At 36.7% G+C, this 18,410-nt stretch overlaps 1 protein-coding gene across 1 annotated transcript in view; it reads left to right on the plus strand.

The window, feature by feature from the left end:
* CAPN7 (calpain 7) overlaps window positions 1-18,410 on the plus strand; it is a 46,619-nt gene that overhangs the window by 22,064 nt on the left and 6,145 nt on the right. The window contains exons 8-17 of the mRNA XM_011933685.1: window positions 503-588; window positions 1,978-2,071; window positions 4,042-4,188; window positions 5,385-5,491; window positions 6,541-6,661; window positions 12,280-12,424; window positions 12,567-12,666; window positions 13,268-13,403; window positions 13,998-14,073; window positions 17,349-17,494. Of these exons, the coding sequence (XP_011789075.1) occupies window positions 503-588; window positions 1,978-2,071; window positions 4,042-4,188; window positions 5,385-5,491; window positions 6,541-6,661; window positions 12,280-12,424; window positions 12,567-12,666; window positions 13,268-13,403; window positions 13,998-14,073; window positions 17,349-17,494 (1,158 nt within the window). The remainder of the gene's footprint in view (window positions 1-502; window positions 589-1,977; window positions 2,072-4,041; window positions 4,189-5,384; window positions 5,492-6,540; window positions 6,662-12,279; window positions 12,425-12,566; window positions 12,667-13,267; window positions 13,404-13,997; window positions 14,074-17,348; window positions 17,495-18,410) is intronic.

Below are 18,410 nucleotides of genomic sequence, written 5' to 3' on the forward strand. Positions count from 1 at the left end.
TGCCCATCAGTGACAGATTGGATGAAGAAAATGTGGTACATATACACCATGGAATACTAGGCAGCCATAAGAGAACGGGATGTCTTTTGTGGGAACATGGATGGAGCTGGAGGCCATTATCCTTAGCACACTAATGCAGAACAGAAAACCAAATACTGAATGTTCTCGCTTACAAGTGGGAGCTAAATTATGAGAACAGCTTAAAAGAAAGGAACAGCAGACACTGGATTCTACTTGAGCGTGGAGGATAGGAGGAGGGAGAGGAGCAGAAAAAATAACTATTGGGTACTGGGCTAATAGCTGGGTGTTGAAATAATATGTACAACAAACACCTGTGACACAAGTTCACCTATGTTACCTTCCACGTGTACCCTGAACCTAAAGTAAAAGTTTTAAAAAAGGATATTTAGTATAAAAAGTAGGTACTTGGGGCAATGTACATATATTGCGGTAATGTTGAAATCACATGAATGAATATGAATATGTTCATTATTATTAACAGACAATAGTATCGGATTGCTCCTTTGTGGCATCACTGGCCATCAGTGCAGCTTATGAAAGACGTTTTAATAAGAAGTTAATTACCAGGTAAAAATGTGTCTCTCTTTACCTCTTTTTGTGTTATTGTCCCTTAACTAGAAATTTAAAACTTAAGCCTTATCTGTATAGAAAGGGGAGAGGGCATATTATTCAGAATATGGCCCTTCTGTAGAAATTAAGCAGATGATTTATGAATGTGGAAAGATAGGCTAAAACAGTCTAAAAACCTATACACGTGTAGTTAATATATATGGAATTAATATATTTTGAAATAAATGAAATTGATCAGAGTAAAATCATGTGATATTGATAATACTTTATAGTTGGACTGTTAAGTAGTCACTAGCCACATGTGGCTATAGACACTTGAAATGGATTAGTCTGAATTAAGATGAGATGTACTACAAGTGTAAAATGCATGAGATTTTGAAAACTTACAACAACAAAAAAAATGCAAAATTGCAAAATATCTCAAATTTTTGTGTTGATTATATGTTAAAATCATATTTTGATTTGTGATTAAATAAAACATTAAAATTGGTTTTACTTTTTTTTTTTCTTTTTCTTTTTTTTTTTGAGATGGAGTTTCGCTCTTGTTGCCCAGGCTGGAGTGCAATGGCACGATCTCGGCTCACCACAACCTCCACCTACTGGGTTCAAGCGATTCTCCTACCTCTGCCTCCTGAGTAGCTGGGACTACAGGCGGGGCGGTTTTACCTTTTTAACTTTTAATGTGGTTACTGGAAAATATAACATATTTCTGTTGGCTTGAACTGCTTTAGAATGTATTAAAATGTTTCAGAAATACTTTTTCAGTTTTTAAAAGATACATTAACTTAAAATCGTTCATTGTAAAAATTAAGCATTATAATTTTTTCATTCAACTTTTCCTGAGTGGTTTTTGTGTGTTAAGTGCTAAGAGTACAAAGATGAATTAGATGCAGTCCTTAGTTTCAACTATTTGCCATATAAGTGGTCCAAATGTATTTTAAAAGAAAATTGATACTGATAGTTGTTGAAGTATGTTATTGTATAATTTTATGTAACTTTATGTCAAGTTGTATCTACTTGTCTTAGTTGTGGTTAATTGAAGCAGTCTTTACTTCTTAGGGCCAGTGATAAAAGATTATTTTAACTGGCTTAAATATATACACTTAATAGATGATTTATTAGGGTATATAAGTTAACATTGAGCACTTTTCAGAATATTTTGAAATTTATGTCCACTTTGTGATCTCAGAAAATTATTTACTAATAGTAAAGAAGCACTTTGATTAGGGTGTAGTTCATTTTCTAGGCCTATTGTAGGAAAATATTCTCCTGTTTGTTTTTATGAAATTGCCAAGATGGTAGTATATGCCTGAATGAAATGTCCTGTATAGTAGTTGATATTGAATGCTAATGTTGGTATTTTAATATTTATTTTTCTTACAAAAGCATAATTTACCCTCAAAACAAGGATGGTGAACCAGAGTACAATCCATGTGGGAAGTACATGGTAAAACTTCACCTCAATGGTGTCCCAAGAAAGGTGAATAATTTCTCTCCCCACTCCCATCCCTTGTCTCTATCCCTTCCCTACCTTTTAATCTTGAGTGAAATCATTAAGAAATGTCATCTGTTTAAACACTTTAAAAGTTAGAGTCTGTCATATTATATATTACTACCAGTAGCATCATGTGTTAATAATTAAAAATTAATTAAAACCATGGCAAGTATAAACTTGTTTTTTAAATGGTTTTGAGAAAATGTATACAGTTTCAAAAAGTAACATTGAACTAAGGATTGCTAATGCTTAAAATAAATTTTCATCTGATAGTTCATCTGATTGTTTTGATTAAAAGGAAATCAGACAAACTAAATCTGTTAGGTCAGAAGAGTATATATGTAGTCATAACTTGAGATGTCACAAGCCTTTGAAATTATTTCCTTTTAAATATATATGCATAATTTTAATTTACACTAATTTCTTTAAGGAAGGACTCTGAACTCTGTTATAAGGGCCTTGCATTGTTAAGGTTCTCCACCACCTGTCCATGCTGAGATCTGTGCAGCAACATCAGCATCACCTGGGAGCTTGTTTTTCAGAATTTCAGGCTTCGCCCCAGACCTACTGAATCAGAATCTGCATTTCACCTAGATCCCCTGGTGATCCAGTCTGAAAATCATTGCTCTGTAGTTCAGTAATACTCAAATTTTAGTATGCACAGAATCACCTGGCAGGTGATTATCTATTATTAAAACACAGGTTTCTGGACCTCATGCCCAGAGTTTCTGATTCAGGAGGTCTGAGATGAGATCAAAATTTGCATTTCTAGCAAGATCCCAGGTGATGCTGATGTTGTTGACTGGAACACTCTTTGAGAGCATTTTACCTGATTACTTGTAAAGAAAATTATTGAGAATAATTTTACTGAACTATAATTCTTGAACTCTAGTTTAAAGAATCTTTAAAGATGTATTGCATAATCTTCCTATTGGTATTAAATCAAAATTCTTCTTATCCTCATATCTCACAGATCACTTTTTTTTTTTTTTTTTGAGATGGGGTCTCACTCTGTCACCCAGGCTGGACACAATCTTAGCTCACTGCAGCCTCTGCCTCCTGGGTTCAAGTGATTCTCCTGCCTCAGCCTCCCGAGTAACTGGGATTACAGGCACCCACCACCACGCCCGGCTAATTTTTTGTATTTTTAGTAGAGACGGGGTTTCACCATGTTAGGCAGGATGATCTTGATCTCCTGGCCTCGTGATCCAACCACCTCAACCTCCCAAAGTGCTGCGATTACAGGCGTGAGCCACCGCGCCCAGCCTCAGATCACTTTTTAATATGAATTAGATACTGTATCCGTGATTACTTCCTCTGTTACTTATATGTATTTTCTAGTCATAATGTTCTACTTTTACAACTATACGTGAGTCTTTTTACAGGTTTAGGATAAAATAATAATAGTTATTTAATAGTGAGGCCCTTTTGTAATTTATTTTAAATGTACATTTCTAGAATATCTCATATAGGTTGAGTATCCCTTATCTGAAATGCTTGGGACCAGAAGTGTTTTGCATTTTGGATTTTAATAGATTTTTGAATATTTGCAGAATACCTACAGGTTGAACATCTCTAATCTGAAAATCCAAAACACTCCAGTAAATATTTCCCTTGAGCATCATGTCAGCGATCAAGAAGTTTTGGATTTTGGAGCATTTCAAATTTTAGATTTTTTATTTCAGATGCTCAACCTTTTAATTTCAGTGATAGTTACATGACATTTAATCAGTTGATTCAAGGTTATCTGACAGATCAGCTTGTAAAATTGAAGAAAGACATCATATTAAAAAGAACATTTTATAATTGGTATGATTCTAGAAACATTACCTTAATAGCCGTCGGCATATTGTGCCTTATATTTTATCAGTATGAAAGATGTGTTCTTGTTTCTTGCTAGAAAGGATTTTAAGATATTTTGTGCACCTAACAAGGTTAATATTCTTTTTCTCCAGGTGATAATTGATGACCAGTTACCTGTTGATCACAAGGGAGAATTGCTCTGTTCTTATTCCAACAACAAAAGTGAATTATGGGTTTCTCTCATAGAAAAAGCATACATGAAAGTCATGGGAGGATATGATTTTCCAGGATCCAACTCCGTAAGTAATAGACAAGACAATCCAGACACAGATTTATGCTATCTAATATAACTATTTTAAATTTGAAAAATTCTAGATGGTCTTTTTGTTTATAGGGAAAGAGATCAGATTATCAACCCCTGAAAAAGGATGACCAGTCCCCATATTATGGGGCTATATGTATATTTTCTTGTGTATCTGGGAAAGCCTAAACCGTGTCTCCTTTTACGTTGGGATACAAGGCCAATTATAGATACAGTGTACCTTTCCATAGCAGTCTGTTTAGATCAGATGGATGTGTCATATTGTCATGTGTATTTTTATTTGTAATTCAGGTTCAAAGAGTTACTTGTTTTATCCAATCTTAACAGAACCTATAAGATTGAGATGTCTGCCAGTGACCTTTTGTTGCATGAGGTCAACTAGACTTGAGCCAGAAGGAAATTAGTCAGATTGGCACGGCTTTAAATTCTTACAATAACCAGTCTGTGGCCTTAGAAAATGTGTTTAACCCTTCTTAGCCTCTTCATGTATCCATAATATAAGGATAATGTCCACCTCTTGTCTTAAAGTCGTAAAGATGAAAATTGCATCTTTATTCCAACAGTAAAATGAAGTAACGTATGCAAATCACCCATCATTTGTACGTGATTAGTTCCCCTGCCAAACCAGGTGTCCTTGACTCTTCCAGTTCTTTTTTTATGCCCAGTTCTAATGCTAGGCAAAGAATATATAGGTCATAATTAAATGCAATAGGATGTTACAGTTTTTCTCTTCCCAGCCTATACTTTCAATTGCTCTATGCTTCACATACTTTTAGTTTAGCTTTCTAATTGTTGCTTACTCAGTGAAGTTTAGATAGAGAAAGAATGGGAATGTATGTAAAACATGAGAAGCATCATTGCAAAAACTCACGAAAGGACTTGTGACTGCATCATTGAAGGAGTTTTTTCTGTTACGTGTCTTTTTATCATATTCACCTGTAAAATAGTTTTTTATGCAGGAAGAGCGACAAAGATTGTAGGAAAAAATACGCATGTTCAAATTCAGGTAGGAATTTGAGTTAAATAAGAAATATATTACTGGTCGAAAACAACTACCTTCTGATTTATTTCTACCAAAATCATTATGCCAAATCAGCGAGATATAATAGCTGCTCTGGGGATTTAAGAACTTGAAAATGACACTGGCAGTCCTGAAATGTGTTTCTGTTGCAGAATATTGATCTTCATGCACTGACTGGCTGGATACCAGAAAGAATTGCTATGCATTCAGATAGCCAAACTTTCAGTAAGGATAATTCTTTCAGAATGCTTTATCAAAGGTAAACATTTTTCTTTGTTTTATGTGTGTGGTAAATGTGGCCATTTAAAAACATCATGCCAGCTGGGCGTGGTGGGTGACGCCTGTAATCCCAGCACTTTGAGAGGCCTAGGCGGGTGGATCACCTGAAGTTGGGAGTTTGAGACCAGCCTGACCAACATGGAGAAACCCAATCTCTACTAAAAATACAAAATTAGCTGGGTGTGGTGGTAGCACCTGTAATCCCAGCTACTCAAGAGGCTGAGGCAGGAGAATCGCTTGAACCCAGGAGGCGGAGGTTGTGGTGAGCCGAGATCGCGCCATTGCACTCCAGCCTGGACAATAAGAGCAAAATTCCATCTGAAAAATAAATAAAAATTTAAAAAATAAAAACATCACGCCTTATTTAGAATAGAGATTGCAGAAGCTGTTGTTTTTAATTATTAAGGAAATTGTTTTTAAAATAGAGTTCACATTATGTACTTCCTATAGTCAGTCCTCAGTTATCTTCCCTTAATAGTTACAGTTAATCCAAATTGTAGATAGTCCAAAATATTTGAATATGTAATATGGAAAAATTATTTTAGATTTACTAATTAGTTACCAAGTTGAGGGAAAGTGGGAAAAGAGAAGTCTGAGAAGTTAAGCCTTAAATGGATAATCCATATCCATTTAAGGGACTGGAAATTTGTCTAAACAGTGATACACATTCGGTTGCAAAACTAGAAAGTTCAGTGATTTGATAAAATGATGTACCTTTTTGGGAAATACCTTTGGTATTTCACGTCTTTATTTTTATTTGTAAACCACTTGAAATTTAGCATTTGTTTTCCTTCTTTGGTAGGTTTCTACTTTGGAATTAAGTTGCCAGAAACTTAAAAAAAAAAAGGAGAGAGAAATGTGATAATTTATTTTACATACTGTGTATTAGAAATGTACTTCTTTTTGAAAATTCTTCGGGGTAGGAACAGCCCATTTTCATGTAAGCCATTAGACTAAAAGATAAAATGGTGTGATCTTAGATTACGAATGTGTTTTACTTTAATTAATTGTCTGTGGGGTTCTTTCCAGATTTCACAAAGGAGATGTCCTCATCACTGCGTCAACTGGAATGATGACAGAAGCTGAAGGAGAGAAGTGGGGTCTGGTTCCCACACATGCATATGCTGTTTTGGATATTAGAGAGTTCAAGGTTTTGCCTTAAATTTTTTTCTTTTATTTTTCCTGTTGGATAAGACATTGCAGGGATCCCAGATAATTTATCAGACTTTTGAATACTGACAAATCAAGGTTAAAGTGGTGTTTATAAAGCATTTCAACTACTACATTAAACAACTTGATCTCTACCATTGGAAATTATGAAATTAAAAGGTGGGAAAGGAAATCAGAGGGATGGCACAGATACTGATGACAGAACAGAAACGCTGTCACACCTCTTTGTCTGTTCCATAAAACCAGCAGTTTTGAGGTGGAATATATAGCTCCCAAGATTCCACGCTGAGTCTTGGTGTTTGGATCAATCACATTGTTAAGCTCTAAAGCAGTGGTTGCCAACCTTTTTGACATCAGGGATCCGTTTTGTGGAAGACGGTTTTTCCACAGATGGCGGGGTGGGTGGGAGCATGGTTTTAGGATAAAACTGTTTACCTCAGATCATCAGGCATTAGATTCTCATAAGGAGAACACAACCTAGATCCCTTACATGCACAGTTCACAATAGGGTTCACACTCTTGTGAGAATCTAATGCCACACTGATCTGACAGGAGGCAGAGCTCAGGCTGTAATGCTCACTTGCCCACTGCTCGCCTCCTGCTGTGCGGCCCAGTTCCTAAGAGGCCATGGACCAGTACCTATAGTAGGTTCAAATTAAATTGAACCTTTCATAAATACTTATGAAAGTGGGCCAGGCATGGTGGCTCATATTTGTAATCCTGATACTTTGGTAAGCTGATACAGAAGGATTTCTTGAGGCCAGGAGTTGAAGACCAGCCTGGGCAACATAGTAAGACCCCATCTCTACAAAAAATTTAAAAATTAGCTGGGCATGGTGGCATATGTCTATAATTCCAGCTGCTCAAGAGACTGAGGTGGGAAGATTGCTTGAGCACAGAAGATCAAGGCAGCATTGAGCCTTGATCACACCACTGCACTTCAGCCTGAGTAATAGAGACTCTGTCTGAAAAAAATAAAAAATTGTGAAAGAGGAAGAAAATAGGAAGAAAGCTGGGCATAAGATACATGCCAGTGTGTTTGTGTGAGCAAGTATTTTTCTTCCTAGAAGCCCTTGCATGCTGTCAGGCCTTTCAGACAGACCTATTTCTGCAATATCTGGTTAGAATATTTGACTTTATTACTTCTGAGGTTGTTGTTATTTTTAACTGAAAAATGGATTGGTTCTATGGATTAGAAAATACGAAGATTATTAAAGAAGTACTATTTCTTAATGAAGGACCGTTAATACCAGAACGAATAGAAGTAGTGATCAGTCAGCAATAACAGAATACTACTATGTGTTAATTAGAGTTGTTTGCTTATGTATGGCACATGGAATTACAGTCACGTGTTGCTTAATGATGAGTATACGTTCTAAGGAATGCATCGTTAGGTGATTTTGTTGTGGCATGAACATCATAAAATGTACTTACACAAATCTAGATGGTACAGCCTGCTATACACCCAAGCTCTATGGTATAGCCTAGTGTTCCTAGACTACAAACCTGTACAGCATGTTATTGTATTGAATAGTGTAGGCAATTGTAACAGCTTGGTATTTGTATATCTAAACATAGAAAAGTCACAGTAAAAAGACAGTATATAAGATTTTGTTAAATGGTACACCTGTATAGGGCACTTACATGAATGGAGCTTGCAGGACTGGAAGTTGCTTTGGGTGAGTGAGTGAGTGGTGAGTGAATGGGAAAGCCTAGGACATTGCTGTACACTCCTGTAGACTTCATGAACACTGGACATGTAGACTTTATAAAAAAATATTTTTTTCTTCAATAATGAATTGTTCTAAGCCAGTCAAATTCATCAGTGGTGGTTGTATACCAACTTTAGTGATACGAATGTTATTATTAAGTTCTGATTAACCCACTACCATCGGAGCAGCCCAATAAATTAACCTTGGCTTATTGTAATTTTTTACTTTATAAACTTTAAATTTTTTTTTAACTTTCTGGCTCTGTAATAACAACTAGCTGAAAACACAATCACATTGTAGAGCTGTACACAAATACTTTACATGAGCTTTTTTCTGTTAATTTTTTTTTAAGGCTGTTTTGTTAAAATCTGAAACACACACACACACATTAGCCTAGGCCCACATGGGGGCAGGATCATCAGGATGTCACTTGGCAATAGAAGTTTTTCAGCTCCATTATAATCTTATGGAACCACTATGATATATGTAGTTCATCATTGTCTAACATTTCATTATATGGTGCATGACTGTATATGAATTATGAGGACAGTAGGGACGTATTGCACTATTATAAAATTTATAGTCTTGGAACTTTACAAATTAGCTGGTCAGTGTTGGACCCCCCCAGCCATACTCTGTAGAATTGTTTCCTTAAAAGTGGCATAAAAATTGACCACTTAAAGCAAAAAATATAAACATTATGTGAAATTAGGTACACCAGTAAGTTTGGGGTTTTTTTTGAATTGTAATTTGCCGCAAATACCAGTCAAAACATTTTAAGTGGCTGGGCACCACGTCTCACACCTGTAATCCTAGCACTTTGGGAGGCTGAGGCAGGAGGATTGCTTGAGGCCACAAGTTCAAGACCAGCCTGAGCAACAGCAAGACCCCATCTCTGTAATAAATAATTTTTTAAAAAATTGGCTGGGCACGGTGGCATGTGCCCTGTAGTCCCAGCTACTTGGGAGGCTGAGGTAGGAGGATCACTTGAGCCAAAGGCTGCAGTGAGCCAAGATCACACCATTGCACTCCAGCCTGGTTGGCACAGTGACACCCTGCCTCAAAAAATGTATATTTAAAGGTTTTCTCCAGTACTGTTTTATTGGGTATGTATTCGAAGAGTTTCCTAGGTGCATTATTTTGGTTTTTAATTTTTTGCTACTTATCTTTTGAAGTGTTTATTTAATTCTGACTTTTTGTTTGTTTGTTTGTTTTCAGACGGAGTCTCGCTCTGTTGCCCAGGCTGGAGTGCAGTGGTGTGGTCTCGGCTCATTGCAAGCTCCGCCTCCCAGGTTCATGCCATTCTCCTGCCTCAGCCTCCTGAGTAGCTGGGACTACAGGCACCCGCCACCATGCCTGGCCAATTTTTTGTATTTTTAGTAGAGACAGGGTTTCACTGTGTTAGACCAGGATAGTCTCGATCTCCTGACCTCATGATCCTCGCGCCTCAGCCTCCCAAAGTGCTGGGATTACAGACGGGAGCCACCGCGCCCGGCCAGTTCTGACTTCTGTTTTAAAATATTTCCGTATTTGATTCAAGCATTTATCTCTAGAACCTCTTTTTTGCAGAAAGACCTAATCTTAGACTATGACAGCTTTGCTTAGTATTATATCATTGGTGACTTTCTTCACTTAAGAGATTTTCAATATTTATTAATATTTGCATAAAAGTGCTATCATTTTTGTTTGACTACCTCTAACCTGCTTGCGTATTCCAAGGTCTTCATTTTAGCCTCAGCGATTCTCTCTTTGGGTCATTTTTGTGTCTTTGAGGTGATGTTTCATAAATAGTCTACTATGAAAGTACATCTCCACATCAGGGTGCCGACTTCAGTTCAGACAAGTGTTATAGAATTTCTGAAGCTGTCCAAGGCTTTTCCTTTGCTGCCACTTGGAAATAACTTTAGAAATTGGGGCCGGGCGCGGTGGCTCAAGCCTGTAATCCCAGCACTTTGGGAGGCCAAGACGGGCGGATCACGAGGTCAGGCGATTGAGACCATCCTGGCTAACACGGTGAAACCCCGTCTTTACTAAAAAATACATAAAAAACTAGCCGGGCGAGGTGGCGGGCGCCTATAGTCCCATCTGCGTGGGAGGCTGAGGCAGGAGAATGGCGTAAACCCGGGAGGTGGAGCTTGCAGTGAGCTGAGATCCGGCCACTGCACTCCAGCCTGGGCGACAGAGCGAGACTCCGTCTCAAAAAAAAACAAAAAAACTTTAGAAATTGGATGTTTCAGCAAAATCAAATTCTTTTTTTTTCCTTTCCGGTTTTTTTTTTTTTTTTTTTTTCTCTAGCATTCCTTCTTTTTAGGGCTGGTTCTCTACTGATCCCAACAAAATCTACAGCCATATCTTGGTGTCCTTGAATATCACTGATGCTGGGGGTCTGTCTCTGAAAAGCTTAGCAGCAATTTGCTGTCCTTTGTGCTCCTCTTTTAGGAAGTGTTAAGAGTCCTGAAATGAGGCAGATTACCTGCTTATGGAGAATTAAATTTTTTGAAAAGGAAGGAATTAGAGTTAAATGTCGGTTGACTTACGTGTGGTGAGACACATATGGTGTAGAAGATATTGATGAAAGAAATTGTATTAATGAAGCTTCTAGGGAATATAGCCTAAGAGGAATGAGTCTTATGTCCAGAAATCACGTACATCTACCCCCAGCCACAATTTGTCACCATTTAAAATAGCAAAAGAATGTGTTGTGGTGGTTGTTTTGATGTCTCCCAAACAGTTTGATTTATGGTATCATTAGAAAAAGTACACAATTTCCTAAGGTGACTGCTTGCAGTAAGACAGATACTATTTTTGATTTACCACCTCTTTTGTTTTCCTGGATCAGTGTATTCAATTCTGTTGACATGCCTGGTATTGACTGAGCATTTACCTTTACACTCTGTTCCATAAATCAGTGGAAAATCTGAAGAGGGATGATAGTGTTACCATTTCAAGGAGTTAATTATTTCATTGGGGAGACAAGATGACTACATTTGTAGGAAACAATATAAGATAGGATACTATTTGTTTTAAACTAATGTAATACAGATTGTTAGCACTATGAAGTTTGGAGAAGAGAAAAAAGAAATAAATTACTAAATGCTAGGTACTTTATGTTAATTCCATTTGATCTTCACAGCCATCTTCTAGGGACACATCATAATCTTCATTTTACATATGAGTCAATCAATGTTCAGAGAAGGTAAATGACCCACCCAAATAACTGAAATTTGGTCTCATTTTATTCTGACCCCAAAGTCCATGTTCTTTTCTCTTTTCTTCACCGTATCTGTCTGCACTGAGAAGAAAGGATAGCTAAAGGGATCAAAGAGGGCCTTTCAGAAAAAGGGAACAGCATGAGGAAATGCCTTCAGAGGCAAAATTGAATAAAGATTTTATTGCATTCTGAAAGGAAAAACTAGATTAGAGCCACAGATACATGGAGTATAAATACTAGAAAATAAAGTCGGGCCAGAGTAGAGTGAGCTTTGAAAAGGCGGAAAATACTTCATGCTCTAAGTTAGTACTGTCTATTAGAACTCCTGCAATGATGGAAATGTTCTTTATCTGGGCTGTCCAATGAATTTGCTACTAGCTACCTATGGTCATTTAACATTTGAAATGTGGCTGCTGTGACTAAGAAACTGATTTTTGAATTTTATATAATTTTAACTACATGCAGTGAAAGACTACACTATTAGCTCTAGGGAGTTGGTAGCCATTTACAGTTTTTGATTGATGTGTGACTTGGTGAAAGTGTTAAAAATATTAATTTCAAGTTGATTTGAAGGGAAAAGAATTGATAAGTACTCAGTTCATCCTCTAATAAGAGAACTAATACAGTAAAAACTGTTTGCAGCTTAATGTTATCTCCTGTTTCTTTTGTATATAGGGGCTGCGATTTATCCAGTTGAAAAATCCTTGGAGTCATTTACGTTGGAAAGGAAGATACAGTGAAAATGATATAAAAAACTGGACTCCAGAGTTGCAAAAGTATTTAAACTTTGATCCCCGAACAGCTCAGAAAATAGACAATGGTAAATATATATTTTAATTTTAATACCATTTATTCTTCAAAAAACAAAAAAAAACATGTTTCAACAAGGCGAAAGATATGTAACTGACTTAAAATCATTTAGCATTAAGTTTTTTTAGATTAACAAAGATATTAATTTTCAGGAATATTTTGGATTTCCTGGGATGATCTGTGCCAGTATTACGATGTGATTTATTTGAGTTGGAATCCAGGTCTTTTTAAAGAATCAACGTGTATTCACAGGTAACTTTTTGCACATTGCAGAGTATGCTTTATAATAGCATCCACTTTCTTCACGTAAAAACATAATGGTGCCAGGCGCGGTGGCTCATGCCTGTAATCCCAGCACTTTGGGAGGCCAAGGTGGGCGGATTGGTTGAGCTCAGGAGTTCTAGACCAGGTTGGGCAACGTGGCAAAACCTCGTCTCTACAGAAAAATACAAAAACTAGCCGGACATTGTGGTGCACACCTGTAGTCCCAGCTATTCGGGAGGCTGAGGTCAGCAGGTCGCTCAAGCCTGGGAGGTGGAGGTTGCAGTGAGCCAAGATCACGCCACTGCACTCCAGCCTGGACAACAGAGCAAGACTCTATCTCAAAAAAATAAATAAAAAACGGAATAGTTAATTTAGGAAGACTAGCATTCCATCTCTTTTTGTCATGCCCACAGTGACTATCTTGTTAATAGTTGTTTTCTTTCCATGCTTCCTGGTTGTGCCAAAAAATTTAAAAACAGTAAAACAAAACCAAAAACTCAGATAGCTTAATTCACTTTTTGAAATAGTGTTATATTTTAGCTCTATGAGAAATTTAATTACAACCTTCTTTGTTGACTTTATCTTTTAGTACTTGGGATGCTAAGCAAGGACCTGTGAAAGATGCCTATAGCCTGGCCAACAACCCCCAGTACAAACTGGAGGTGCAGTGTCCACAGGGGGGCGCTGCAGTTTGGGTTTTGCTTAGTAGACACATAACAGACAAGGTACTGATACCCTTCTAATGATATCCCATACAGAAATTTTTTTAATATAGTTAGAACATTGTGAAAGACATATATAAACACCAGCCTGTTTAATTTACATAGGTGCCCAGAGAATAGTGTTTTCTCTGACAAATGAATATTTTCCTCTAAGGAAATTTGTATTTTATAATTATACACTTAAATCTTGTTCAAAAGTCATCTCTGAAGAAAACTATGAGGGAGTTTATGCTTTTAAAAGTGAGGGGTTTGGGGGTTGATCATGTGTAGTTTAGATCTTAATATTAACATTGAAATATGCTGAAGGGAGTTTGGAAATGTTGAATCATTAGTCTTGATTCTGTAAAGGTTAACCATAATCTTAATAGCCTCCGAATCTTATTTAATATATTACTTCATACATTGTGGTCATCTGTTAAAATGACAATTTAATTCAGAAAAACAATGTTTCTTATAGCACTAAATAGCTGAGAAAAATGCTCTTAAAATTAGAGGTATTTTAACTTTAAAGAGCATTTTTTGTGGAGAGATTTAAAAAGAAAATAAATAGCATTTTGTACCCATTTTCTAACCACATTGGATTCTTTGTGATTTTAGGATGATTTTGCGAATAATCGAGAATTTATCACTATGGTTGTATACAAGACTGATGGGAAAAAAGTTTATTACCCAGGTATGTTTAGTAGCCCAGCAAACATTAAAATAAACATACATAAGATTTTATTTATATGATTAAGTTGAAAAATGACACATTTTATTTAGATAATATAGAGAAATAATTATGTTGATAGACTCATAGAAACCACTCAAGCAGATGGGTATTTACACTGTTCTGTGTTTTGTTTTGATTTGTTTTCATTTAGAGACTCCAAGGGGGGGATTTCCATATTCTCACACATGGCTGTCAGAATTTTATTTCTGAAACTTAAATGATGTCTTTTACTCTAATCAAAAGTATTCTGTAGTTTTTCCTGAACTCCTGGATAAAATCTAAGCTCTTTAGCAAGATATATAAGGCTTTTTATATTCCAGCTTTAATCTACCTGCCCATCTTTATTTCATTCCCCAGCTTCTCACAGTTGAGATAGTTGCTACTACAGAATACACCGTGTCCTTCTTGCCTTTTTTCACATGGTTTCTTCTCTCAAGAATCTCTCCTCCCACCTTTTACCCACATATTCCTGTCTCCCTGTTCTGCTTCATGCACACAGTTAAGGTCCAGCCCAAATACCATTCCTTCCACTGGGCACCTGAGATATTTAACACATTGTATTGAAACCACTTTGCTTTCACATTTTTAAAAAATGTATATCACTTAGTGAGATAAACTGTCCTAAGGCTGTGGAGAATAGTGATGAACAAAACAGGATTGTTTTCATAGAGCTTATGTTGTAGTTGGGGAGACAGTTAATAAGCAAAACATCAAGTATTGATACACATGTGTAAAAAAGGGTTATGTGAGTGAGTGGGTTGGTTGCTTTTGGTGGGTCGTCATAGAAGACCTCTTTGAGTGGGGGTGAGAAGAGCTATGAATAACAAAAAAAGGAACCAGTCCTGCAAAGAAATCAAGGAAAAAGCACTACAGGCAGAGGGAACAGCAAGTACAAGGACCTTACAGTGAGAAAAGATGGTGTCTTTTTGGAACAGAGAACAGGCCAATTGCCTGGGTAGGTTTGGTATCAAAAGAGGTCAGAAAGATTTGCAGAGGTCAGATCACGTGAGGTTCTGTACACCACTGGAAGGGGTTCAGAGGGTCTTTGGCTTGTCATCATCAGGAAAATGGCATGTCCTGGCTCCAAATGGAGATGCCAGTTAGGCTGTTGGATTTTTGAATCGAGTTCTGGGGTAAGGGTAGAGATACAGATAGGGGAGTCAGGAGCATGTAGATGGAATTTGAAGATGGGACTGTATAAATCACCTGTGAAGAGAGTGGTGGGTACAGAGATTAACACGCAGGATCTGACCTTGGACTCTCAGACACCTTGAGGTTGAGCAGAGGAAAAGGTACCACAAAAGAATTCGAACAGAGGGCCTGATGAAACAGTGAGGTTTCCCATAACCAAAGCAGAGAACATTTTTCAAGAGAGAAAGAAAGGACAACTGCATCTATTGATGTTTGAGAAATCAAATGAGATTAGGTGAGAGAAGAAACTATTGTGGGAACCAAATGATAAGAACTTAGGAACACAAAGAAGGAAACAACAGACACTGAGGTCTACTTGAAGTAGGGGGAGGGTGGGAGGAGGGAGAAGAATAGAAAAGATAACTATTGGGTCCTGGCTTAATACCCAGGTGATGAAATAAAATGTACAACAAACCCCCATGACACGTGTTTACCTTTGTAACAAACATTCACGTGTACCCCCAAACCTAAAATAAAAATTAAAGAGAAGAAACTATTGGACTTAGCATTGTGGCAGTCATTGTTGACCTTGATAAGAACAGGCTTAGTGGAGAGGTGGGGATAGAAGCCCAATTGGATTGGTTTTAAAAGAGACTATGATGTAAGGAAGCAATTGTTGACCAGTTCTTGCAAGAAAGTTGTGCAGAGAAATGGGCAGTGGTGGGAAGATGTGATCAGAAGTGGTTTAAGCCTTACTTTGTTTTATCATAGGGAAGTATGGCATTCTTCCCTATTACACTGTTTTGGTGGCAGGCACTGAGTCATACGAGTCAGTATCCCTAGATACTGGAATGGGCATGGCACATAGTGGGTCCAGTGACAACTGTCAAGTTAAACTAGCCAAGCTTTCCTTTGTTTGAAATAATGCTCCATCTTACATAGAGTGATTGTGCCTTTTCAGAATACTTTTATGTTTATCATTTTATTTTAATTACAACACTCTGCAGTAAATAGGACAGGCCTTGTTCCCCATTTGACAGAAGAGTAAACTGAAACATGAAAAGGTTAAAAACCTTGTTCAAGATCCACAGATGTGCCAATTCTTTACTCTTCTCACTAGATCACACCACCGCTAATCATTAGAGACTTATGACTTATTTGAGATACTAAAATGTTTAGTTTTTCTGATAGGTCCCATTATAAATATTCAGCGTTCCTAAATAAGCTGAGACCATCGATCTTAACATACAGTAATTGACATGCATAAAATTTTATTGTATCAGGCTTGACTGATGGGACTATCAAAGAAAAATAGGCAGCATTCTTTGTAATAACAAAATATTGAAAACAATCTGAATATCCAGATTTTCTAAACCAGTTGGGGGTGTAGATAAAATGTCATATTCATGTGATGGAATATTATACAGGCAGTTATAAGAAATAAACTATCTGTGTAGAACAACATAGCTCTTTTTAAAATGTTGAGTGAGAAATGAAAGATATAAGACATACACTATTTTTTTATATATACACTTATACCAGAAACAGTTATTTGTTCGTTCACTTTTAGGAGTGGGTACATTTGTATTCAAGTCTAAAAAGATGTTCACCAAGTCCATCAGTAGAAGGGAATAAGATAAGGGTCATGGTTAAAAGAGACATTGTTTTATGAAAAAGCTAGAATGACCAAAAAAAAAAGTTAATTTAAACCTGAGTAGTGGGGAATATATATTTTTATATACTTCTTTGTGTTATTTTTAATTTCATCTCAAAAGAAAAAAAAATCCTGACTTTAAAATCCTCTATGGGAGAAAAATGCAACACAGAACAAATAGTAGGAATTACTGAAATGCAACACAGAGCAAATAGCAAGTACTGTTATATCTTACTGAAAGTATTCAAAAAGATTATTTTTGCTTATTAGGAACTTTAATTTTAAAGGTTTCAAGTGAAATTATAATTCACTAATATCATTATGTTTTAAGGAGAGAATCAGTTAAGGAGATGTCCATCCAAGTAATTATTTTTCCTACATCAACCATAAAACTTCAAAAACTAAAGAAAGAAAAGTCTCCTTTTCTCTAAGCCTACTTGTTTGTTTGCAGCTGACCCACCTCCATACATTGATGGAATTCGAATTAACAGCCCTCATTATTTGACTAAGATAAAGCTGACCACACCTGGCACCCATACCTTTACATTAGTGGTTTCTCAATATGAAAAACAGAACACAATCCATTACACAGTTCGGGTAAGTAAAACCAACACACAGTGACAAAACACAGTAATATAAAGACGTAATGTGCTCTGCTTTGTAATTGGGATTATCTGGAGAAAGTTTATTTCTGAAAATGTATTGCTCTCTATTTTTGTGCTTATTTTAATAGTAAATTACGCTTTCTGTAGAAAATAATACATTTGAAAAGAAATGTTTTTATTCTGAAAGAACATTTTTATTTTCATAGTAATAGTTTAGCCCCACGGTAATATAGTATGTTGGACTAATATGTTTCTTTTTCTTTTTTTTTTTTTTTTTTTTTTTTTTTTTTTTTGAGGCAGAGTCTTGCTCTGTCACCCAGGCTGGAGTGAGTGCATTAGTGCAATCCAGCTCACTGCAGCCTCCACCCTCCAGGCTCAAGTAATTCTCTTGCCTCAGCCTCCTGGGTAGCTGGGACTACAGGTGCTGCCACCACGCCCAACTGTTGTATTTTTTGTAGAGATGGGATGTCACCATGTTGGCCAGGCTGGTCTCGAACTCCTAACCTCAAGTAATTCACCCACCTTGGCCTCCCAAAGTGCTGGGATTACTCCTGTCAGCCACTGCACCCAGCCAATACATTTCATTTTAAAGCAAGCAATAAAAATTTATTTAGCCTGTTTAATATTTTTATTGACTTAAAGAAGACTTTGAACTTAGTGAAAGAGAATCAGTCACTAGAAACATACTACTCTGATCTAATTGGGAAGGTCATTGTAATTTTCTTCTATATAGATTTGTTTGCTCTAGATAAGCAGCTCAATTTGAGTAGATTTTTAGTGATGAAAGGGAACATTGGGAGCTGCTGCCACTGCTTCATTTTTCAGATGCAGAAGCCACGGCCTGGAAAAATTGTGATTTGTCCTGAGTCATACATAGTTAGTAGCAGAGAAAGCCAAGACCAGACCCC

Source organism: Colobus angolensis, unplaced genomic scaffold, assembly GCF_000951035.1.
Source record: "Colobus angolensis palliatus isolate OR3802 unplaced genomic scaffold, Cang.pa_1.0 Scaffold129, whole genome shotgun sequence".
Taxonomy (NCBI): domain Eukaryota; kingdom Metazoa; phylum Chordata; class Mammalia; order Primates; family Cercopithecidae; genus Colobus; species Colobus angolensis.